Source organism: Seriola dumerili, unplaced genomic scaffold (assembly GCF_002260705.1).
Source record: "Seriola dumerili isolate Sdu_G_001 unplaced genomic scaffold, Sdu_1.0 BDQW01000002.1, whole genome shotgun sequence".
NCBI classification, from domain to species: domain Eukaryota; kingdom Metazoa; phylum Chordata; class Actinopteri; order Carangiformes; family Carangidae; genus Seriola; species Seriola dumerili.
In genome coordinates, this window is record NW_019174257.1 from 10,724,183 (window position 1) to 10,733,851 (window position 9,669).

Below are 9,669 nucleotides of genomic sequence, written 5' to 3' on the forward strand. Positions count from 1 at the left end.
CACACACGCATGCACGCACGCGCACACACACACACACACACACACACACACACACATACGCACACACACACACACACACACAAACACAAACACACAGACACAGACACAGACACACACACACACACACACACACACACACACACNACACACACACGCACACACACGCACACACACACACACACACACACACACACACACACACACACACACACACACACACACACACAAACACAAACACACAGACACAGACACAGACACACACACACACACACACACACACACACACACACACACAGATCTGTGTCAGACTTTGAGCTATTCATATTAGCTTTGGCTGACCATGGAATACATTACTGAGATAACTACTATTTATTGGTAATTGTATGGTGCATTCCTCATTTGCAGTTAGCACAGCAGGTTGGTTGGGGGCCTGACTACAGTCAGACTACAAGTCGTAAACTCAGTTTTTTCCTACAAGATTAAAGTCTGAAAAAAGAATTGAAACTGCTATTTTCACACTCTGATGAAACTTCAAGCTCAACTATCCATAGGCAATTTCCATTGATAGTTTTATAGAAATTTTACAGCATTTCCTGAACAAATTTTTTCTGTTTGTTTGTTAAAATCACAGAAGAAAATGTCCAGTCAGGTGCAAGTGTTTGTGTCCTTGTCTTAGTCAAGAAGAAAACAGTCAGTCACTTGTGGAAAACCTACTTTAAATGAAATCTTTCTCAGGCTAATTCATCCATGGCCCACAGCAGATCAATGAACGCCAGACGAAAAGACTCAGAGATGTTGAGCAGAGTTGGTGCAAAGACTCTGCTGTCGTAATTATCTATAATTAGCAGACAATTCTGCCAAAGACTGCTAAGGTCACCACACTATATTGTTAACTAGCTGTTAACAATCACAAGCACAAGGCGCACTGCCAGTCAGCGCAGTAATAACAGTGACATCATAGAAATATTACAATGCCTTATTTGGTTACCTTCAGTTAAATGAATCTAACAGTGTCTTTTCCCTCTCTTGCAGCTGCATGGGTTTCATCTACTGAGGTCCAGCAGAGACTACCTTATGTCCGCTGGTTATATAATGTGAATATGATCTGCACCTTGACAAGAACCACCTTTCTGTGTTTTGTTTTTGGGTGCCATTTTGCTGAAAAGGACGATCTTCCATGAACTCAGCAATTAAGAAATGGTTGCACACTTGCAGCAGTCTGCAGGTCAGTAATAATGTGCAAAGAGACTCGCTTAAGCCAAAGGAAAATCTAAAATGGGCATTCGCATTTAGAAAACAGCATCTTAACACCGCCACTTATAGCCAAGCGTGCTTTTAGGAGATCTATATATGTGTTCCACACTATTTAGGTTAGTTTTCAACAGAAATAGCCTCTCTCCATTAGGTGTTGGCTCATGCAGCACAGTGATGATCTCTAATATTTGGAATTTGAGCTTGCATTTTTAAAGCTATGGGTCTAAACCCTGTGTGGGCCACAAGTCACAATCACATGTTTCAATCAAAATGTTTTATAAGTATCATTGATTTCAATGCAGGAGCGATATTAACTTTAATACTACTGTGGTTAGTAGTGGCCATGTGTATTTCCAGCAGTGAATGACGAATATGATTCCGTTTGCCTGAGTAAGGAATACTTTGCAAAAATACTCAATTATAAGTACTATATTTACATTAATAAAAGTACATAAGTATTATCAGCAAAATGTACTTAATCATAAATGAAGACGTCATTAGCGCATGCAGAAGAATGTCCCTACTGCTGTTATATAAGGATAAATTACATATTGGATCATTGTTACCTATAGGCTACATTGATATGCACACAACAATTTGATGTGGGGTTGGTCAAGGTGGAGCTCATTTGAATAAATTGCTCATTGGTTTTATTTATTACTTGCATTGTAATTTATAAAGTCATCATGTGTTTTGATTTTAAAATCTCCACCTGCAAATTAAGAAGTTAATTGCTTGCAAATAAATAGAGTGGAGTAAAAAGTTCCTATTTTACTTAGAAACATGGTGGGATTGAAAGTTTGCCTCAGAGTGATATCCAAGTACAGAGCTTCAGTAAATGTACTTAGTGACATCCCGCCTCTGTGTATACCAGGTTTCTTTTTTTTTTTTTTTTAACAACTTTTATAAAAATCTATGCTATTATATTTCCAAAGGGATTGACTGACCTGTTCCCGGTGTGTCTGGCACCAGTTCCACCGGGCCTATTTGGCGCATCATGTAGGCTGTCTTCACCTCATGACAGCTGTCTGCATCGGCTGATCTACAGCCGGTCCCCGGTAGGAAAACAAAATACAGCAAAATCAACCAAAACAAGTCCACGTTTTGTAAGGCTGCACGGAACATCGCAACATCTCAGTCAGAAGATAGAGAGTCTGGATGTTTAATATGAATCCCAGAGAGTCCCGTCCGGCGCAGTGCGACTGAAAACTTCATCTGCAGCCTGTGAGTCCGTCTGGAGCCCACAGTCAGACTGAGCGCCCTCCTCCCCCTCACTCCCTCACTCACTCCAGCTCAATTACTTAATTGACATGTGCGCTCACAGCTCTTCTAAATACTCTTTAGTTTGAGAACGTGTGGCTGTGGCTGTGGCTGTGGCTGTGGAGCAGTTATCGCAATGGTCACAAAAACTTTTTACAGTCAAGAAACAGACATCACAATAAAAGCATGTCTGTCATAACAATCATAAGGAATAAGAACAATTCACTCACATTTCACTAAGTTATGGGGTCGTACTTTTATTTATTTATTTTGCAAAGCCTATCTTTCATTTTAAAACAGCTGCTCCTGCAAATTGGGTCCATTAAACTTGACTGATTGTTACCAGTGAAGCGGAATCAGTGGAAAACAGTTTAAAATTGGAGGATTGTTGCCACCTGCTGGTCACTCTGTGTCAAAGCAGTCATTAACAGCTCCTGATTGAAAAAATAATAATACAAAATTCAATATACACTCACCAAGCGACCAATTATTTTTTTACTTTTAATTTTTTTTTAACTTACATTACTTATATATTATTGTTATTATTATATATTTTTTAGATGGTTTATCCAACCATCCGACCATCCATTCACCCTTCTCCATTTTATTTATCTGGGTCCAGGTCAGGTTAATTAATTACAGCTGTGAAACACTGCCAAAGATTAACAGAAGTGTAGGCCTGCGTCCTATTGTATCTACAGGTTTTTAACCATCAAAAAGCTATTAAACCCCGTCACAGTGTGGTGTTGAGTTTTGTGAACCGACCAGTATATAATGCCCGCAGACTGTTTTTGTTTCTTTTGAAACAATACTGGTATGTAACGTTTAAAGGACATGTACTTTTCCCACGGGCGTTGAACACATCATGATACGTGCTGCGGCCCCTTTAAACTCAATCTCCCGCGTTCCAAGTTAGGCGGAAATAGAAACCCTTCTTTTCTCTATTTAAGCGCGCCAACAAAGACTCTTACAGGAGGTCTATCTGTACTTCATTCACAGACGCACAACACCGCCTGTTTTCCTCTCTCCACCGTCTCTCCTATCGTCCTGAAAAGATGCCAGAGGAAACGTCCACCGCGTCCAGCTCTGGGAGGTAAGAGTCGCTTGTAATTTCTCTCTGCAGTCACTATAACGTACGCTGGGAAAACACAGCTAGCTAGCATTTAGCCTTTAAGCTAACGTGTGCGACCTACTGTGTTTAGTATTGGTTGGAAGATATACGGATTATACAAACGTGCAGTCAGTGATGGCGACTATTAAAGTAACAGCATGGTTAACAGCTTCTTACGGTGGCTGCCTACGCTGTTAAAGAACACCAGTCAGCTCAGCTAGTTGGCTAACCACCATACGGCGCTAACAACAATACAGCTAACATCTCCGGACGTAAACTCAGAGAGCCAACGGTAAAACTTCGGAGTGTCGACTCTGGCTGCGCTTGAGGATCTGGTCAGATGACTTGTTTTGGCGTTGACTAAACTCAAGTTTGAACTTTTGCAGTGTGGAGGAGAAGCCGTGCTCATCATCATCATCAGCTGCTGCAGACAGGTGTGTACACCCCCCCCCAGCAAACTCCGCTGCATTTGTTCACATTGTTAGGCAACACTTGGCGTGCGTGTGTCCCCACCACCCAAAGGATTTTCTTTCATCAAAATAAACTTCCATTTCATCACAGCACTATCAATTATAAATGGCTATTACGATCAGCTCTTATTAAAGGAAGAACAGATTTGCATTCAAAATATAGTGACATCTTTAGCAAAGTTTGAAGCTGTGTTGAAAAGTAGAATCTGGCCTTAAAATTACACTAGGAAAAAATTAGTGATTTAGTTCTTTTCTACAAAAAAGTTACAATCATATGTACTTTATTTTATTTATTTATTTTTTTTCCTTTCCTTGCAGCTCTGTGGACGTCATGGAGGAGGCAAAGAAACTGATTGGCACGGGGAACAGACATCTAGTGATGGGAGACATTGTCTCTGCTGTTGGTGTTTTCCAGGAAGCCTGCAGCATGCTGTAAGTATTTGAGGGAAGAGAGCTGTCACTAATTTACATGGCGGAAAAAAACGATCACTGTTAATATGAATATTTGTAATGAAAGATAGCTGTTCACTAATTTTCTGGCTGTTTTCTGAGGATCAATCACTCTGGATGTGTGTTGGTTACACTGAAAGTGAAAGTTTGTTTACCAGCTTTGGAATTTACACTAACCCTGAAATGCTCATTGAGATGAGTTCATATCATACCTTTACTTATAACTACATTCCAGTATTGTTGTGTGTTTTTTGACTTTTTTAAATGATGTAATATTAGACAGTACTTTGACCTTCTCATCAAAATCTTCTCCTCTAAACACTTGTGTGTTGTGTCTCTGCCAGGGCGGCGAAGTATGGGGACACTGCAGATGAGTGTGGAGAGGCTCTCTTCCTGTGTGGGAAGTCCCTACTGGAGCTTGCCAGGTTGGTTGATGCATTGCTTTAGGGTAATTTGTGTGTGGTGTTTTTTGAAATTGGGTTCAGAGTAAAATCTTTGGCCTTAGCCTGCAAGCAGTATCTCTGTTTACTTTGGATAACCTGATAGATCCCTTTGTGTTTTGGTTAGAATGGAGAACAGTGTACTTGGTAATGCCCTGGAGGGAGTCCCAGAAGAATCGGAGGAAGAGGAGCAGCCTAACTCAAATATTGAGAGTGCCAACAACCTTGATGGTCAGTGTTATAAACTCTTCTGATTATCATTAAGGGGATAAGAGTTTTTCATATAGACAAATGACTATACTTGTATAAAAGTTTGATTACATTTCCCTAAATTAATTCAGTTTATATTAAAAGTGGCTTTTCTGGTTGGGTTAGAACAACTCTTTTAGTCACGTGTAAACCCCAGCTCATAAAAAGGGGTCTAAAAGACTTGACTGCCTACACACAACAATACAGTGTCATACAGTAAGATGGTATCGGAATACAAATTTCCTCTGACAAAATGAATCCAAATTGAATTGTCAAGTTAATATCAATGTCAGAAAAAACTCAGTTTTCTCATGTGACACTGGTGCAGAAAAAACTAGAGATGAGCTACGAAAGCAGGTCTATGATGCAATGGCTGAGAAGGAAGAGACTGTGGCAGCTGACAACAAGCTGAAGTCTGAAGATCCAAAGAGCCCTGCTGAGGTGAAAAAAGAAAATGGTGTGGCAGAGTGCCCAGTCAAACACGTGAATGGATCAGAGAAAACATCGGACTCCCCTGTGAATGGGCAAGAGAAGAGTTCAGTCCAGGAAACCACAGTGAATGGAGCCGAGAAGACCCCGGGTGCTCCTGTGAATGGTGTGGGAGAAAGTCCTACTGGATCTCCTGGAAAGGAAAATGTGACAGCGAAGGTACAAATTGTTAAAGAGCAGAATGGAGAGGCGACTGAGGCGAAGCCAAAGGATGAGGAATCCAAACCAGAGGCCGAACAGAACGAAGAGGAAGCAGAGGGCAGTAGATCTCTAGATACTGAGCACTGTTGGTGTGGATGGGTGTAGCACAAGTTTGGTATTGCTTAATACAGAATGGTCAGCATTAACAGGTGTTGCAAAAGGTGAAGGGGAATGCACTGGAGCAAGTGTAAACTGCACATTTTTTCCATTTTCTGAGCACATTTGCATTTGGTTTCTACTGAAAATGCACTTTAGAAAAATGAGTGTCTAGCTCTTTGTAATTATTCTCCTGTTTTTTCCACAGATGACGATGATGATGACGACGACGATGACGACGATGAGGAGGAGGAGGAGGATGGAGAAAAAAATGGACAAGATAAAGTGAGTTTCCATACATGGAAGTCTTTGACATAATTGTGTTCATTCATAAATGTTCATTTCTGACATGCCTTCTCTTTCAGGATGAGGAGGAAGTTGGAAATTTGCAGTTGGCCTGGGAGATGCTGGAGGTGGCTAAAGTCATCTTTAAAAGGTAATGACAACTCTACAAGATGAAGTTGATGATAAACTAAGAACAATGGCTCAAAATCGAGTATGTCAACATGTAAGAAATTATTAGAAAGCTTTATACTGAACATGTGAATTCAAGAAGGCCACTTGTTCCTGCATCCAGACTTAAGGGCCCTAATCCTGCTTGAGGATGTGAGACAATGAGGTAAAATTGCCTGTTAATATCATTCTTCCAGAAAGGAGAGCAAAGAAGAGCAGCTGATGGCAGCCCAGGCATATCTGAAACTCGGAGAAGTCAGTACTGAATCAGGTATGTTTCTCACAGCAGACCAAATATCAAGACAGACTTGTCACTGTCACCTTTCATAAGGGGGCCCAGCTTTTACCCTCAGTTTTCTCTGCATTAAAACATGTACATGGCTTCTTGTGGAACCTTAGAGGTGATTAACTGAATCGAATCAACATTTGTTTTTGTTCATCAACATTAACACTTTGTGAGGGGGGGGCAATCCAATAGTTTGTACACATGACTGGGGCCTTAAGGGATTTACAGTTTTTGAAGCTTTGATTTCTTATCATTGAATGGTGTGAAGAGGCTGCAATGTGTGTAGGGCTAAAAATACAATTGCATACAGATGAAAACACAACATGCTACAGTTTGCAAAAAATTAAATGTGTCTTTCCCCCAGGTAACTACCCCCAGGCTCTAGAAGACTTCCAGGAATGTCTTACCCTGCAGCTGAAGCACTTGTCTCCCCACAGTCGTCTCCTGGCTGAGACCCACTACCATGTCGCTGCCACACTGTGCTACATGGACCAGTACAGCCAGGCCATCCAGCACTACAACAGCTCCATAAAAGTCATCGAGACCCGTCTGGGTAAGATTTATTTTTTTGTCTTGGCACTAATGTTTTTAGAAATGTGGCCTTCTTGTGCACATAACCTTCAGGGCTAACTCATTTCAGAATTAGTTGAGTGGCAGGTGGTTGGAAGAGTGTGACATCTCTTTGGAAGATACTCAGTTCTTAAGTTTAGCAAGATGGCAACTGACTGCATTTATCCAGGTAACGCTTCTGTATCATGTTTTTCTTGTTAAACCTGTCCATTGTCCGTTTACAGCCATGTTGCAGGAGGTGATAGATGCAGCAGATGGAGCAGCAGAAGAGAAGAATGAGATGGAGGAGCTGAAGCAACTTCTGCCAGACATCAGGGAAAAGGTGGAGGATGCCAAGGAGAGCCAGAGAACAGCCAGCACTGCCTCCCAGGCCATCCAGCAAACACTAGTAGGTAGACTTTCATCATCCCAGGTTTAAACCATTTCCTCAACATGAGAGTTCACCCTTTTTATTTTAGCTTGCCAAAGTTTGTGCTGATGGTGTTTGAAATTTACCAGGAGGTTTTACTTGAGTGTGGCATAAATGTACAAACAGCATCAAAAGTTGCAACCTTAGCTCTGGGTAACTGACTACCCTCTTGTAGGGCGGTGCCTCGACCTCAACAGCATTCCTATGTGAAAACGGGGGCCCATCATCATCATCATCAGCAGCATTTGCAACAGCCAGCCAGGTAAGGAAATGGGATTGATGCACATTACATTAACCTAAAATGTCTTTAAAAAGCCCTATGTAACCCCCCTACAAAAGCAATCAAACCAAACTTTTTTTTCTATTTCAGATTCCAGTTAAATCATCTGACAGCGCTTCATCTTCCAAAGCAGTCTCAGACATCTCCCACCTTGTCAGGAAAAAGGTGAGACCTACTATCTCTTAACGGTGGTTCCTGTTAATAAGGTCCCCCCCCCCCCCCCCCCCATCTTGATTGCTGTCAGATAAAACTGACACATCAGGGATGGAAGTCTGGCCAAAAAGTGAATGATGCTGCACTTCTATTTGCTGGACAGAATGAATCTCAGATCTGTCATGTAGTAACTGTTGGAGGAATAAAACCCCTCACAACTAACTCCATATTGGAGTTATAATCTGTATTATTGAAACTGGCCATGTACTCCCACTTTATGTTGTAAGGTCTGTGTGCTTGCCTGCTTTGGTTGTAGGGATGTCGTTATGGCTTTCTGCTGATGTGTTGTGGCTTTTGTGTGACCTGTGCAGTGACTGAAGTGTGACTTGTGTTGGTTCCTGTAGTGTAGTTGTGGCATGCGTGTGTTTGTAGGTGACTGCATTATGGTGGAGCTTAATCCAAGAAATTAAACTTTGATTATGGGCTGACTTGTGCATGATTAATTTTAAATTGTGACGTAATTGGTGATGGCTGCTTATGTCAACTTCGGTTTCATTTGCACTGTTGTAAATGTCAACCTGAAAGGTTGTGTACAGAAGCCTTCAGTCTCCTGTTCCACCCCCTTGTCCTGCTCTTATGTTTCTACACAGAGGAAACCAGAGGAGGAGAGCCCAGTAAAGGACACTGATGCTAAACAAGCGAAACAGGAAGCCACAGTTAATGGCAGCGGTGACTCTAGTGCCAGCAACGGCAATGGAGTCCAGGAGGGAAAATCACAGGAGGCGAGTGATAGGCTTATGTACTGATACGTTTGCACAACAACACTCAGTTTGTGTTGTGACGTGCATATGGTTTCTGGTGGAGCTCCAGTCGTACTTTAATTTGATTTTAGGTTCAGGTTGTTTTTTCAGTATCTGTAAAAGCTGATAGGCAGCCTCTTAAATCCAACTCAAAAGTACATAATTGCCTCCTAGGAAGTTGGGAGGAGTCATTAAAGTCGATGCTTTAACTGATACAGGTTGGTAAATGTAATGAAACTGCATGTCTGGGACCTGTTTTTGCTAAACGTACAGAAATGACTAGACGTTACAGCTAAACTTCTCAAATTCTTGAAGTGGCTTTCATCTGTATAGAAGCAAACAATACTATTCATTCACAGGGCGCCTCTTAACTAGAGATGTAGCACCAGCTGGGTTGGAAGTTAATGCGGTCTTAAATTGTCAGACTGGACTCAAAACAAATTGTCTATTTGCATCACTTGAAGTTCACATCTCTCTGTATAAATGCTGTCTGCGCTGCCATTTGCAAAAGGAAAAGAATCATTTATTACTAGAGAGAACTGCAGTGGTGAGAGCTCTTACAAAGCCTTCCATGACAAACCAGCAATCTGGAAAAATTCTCTTGATGAGGACATAGACATGCACTTGTTTTTCTGCTGTTATGTTAAGTGCCTTTGTTTTTTGTTTTTTTGTTTTTTTTTTTTTTTTTTTTTTTTTTT

General features: G+C 41.3%; 2 protein-coding genes across 2 annotated transcripts in view; one reads left to right on the forward strand and one right to left on the reverse strand.

Moving 5' to 3' along the window:
* Positions 1 to 2,439, reverse strand: part of LOC111217294 (glypican-5-like) — a 47,807-nt gene extending 45,368 nt beyond the window's left edge. Inside the window, exon 1 of the mRNA XM_022739083.1 lies at positions 2,202 to 2,439. Coding sequence (XP_022594804.1) covers positions 2,202 to 2,379 — 178 coding nt within the window. The 5' untranslated portion in view covers positions 2,380 to 2,439. The remainder of the gene's footprint in view (positions 1 to 2,201) is intronic.
* Positions 2,440 to 3,437: 998 nt separating this feature from the next.
* The window catches only part of nasp (nuclear autoantigenic sperm protein), a 6,583-nt gene continuing 351 nt past the window's right edge, over positions 3,438 to 9,669 (forward strand). The window contains exons 1-14 of the mRNA XM_022766305.1: positions 3,438 to 3,607; positions 4,012 to 4,059; positions 4,414 to 4,527; positions 4,890 to 4,970; positions 5,113 to 5,216; positions 5,563 to 6,023; positions 6,273 to 6,305; positions 6,386 to 6,456; positions 6,671 to 6,744; positions 7,124 to 7,312; positions 7,554 to 7,717; positions 7,914 to 8,000; positions 8,109 to 8,183; positions 8,822 to 8,953. Coding sequence (XP_022622026.1) covers positions 3,570 to 3,607; positions 4,012 to 4,059; positions 4,414 to 4,527; positions 4,890 to 4,970; positions 5,113 to 5,216; positions 5,563 to 6,023; positions 6,273 to 6,305; positions 6,386 to 6,456; positions 6,671 to 6,744; positions 7,124 to 7,312; positions 7,554 to 7,717; positions 7,914 to 8,000; positions 8,109 to 8,183; positions 8,822 to 8,953 — 1,671 coding nt within the window. The 5' untranslated portion in view covers positions 3,438 to 3,569. The remainder of the gene's footprint in view (positions 3,608 to 4,011; positions 4,060 to 4,413; positions 4,528 to 4,889; positions 4,971 to 5,112; positions 5,217 to 5,562; positions 6,024 to 6,272; positions 6,306 to 6,385; positions 6,457 to 6,670; positions 6,745 to 7,123; positions 7,313 to 7,553; positions 7,718 to 7,913; positions 8,001 to 8,108; positions 8,184 to 8,821; positions 8,954 to 9,669) is intronic.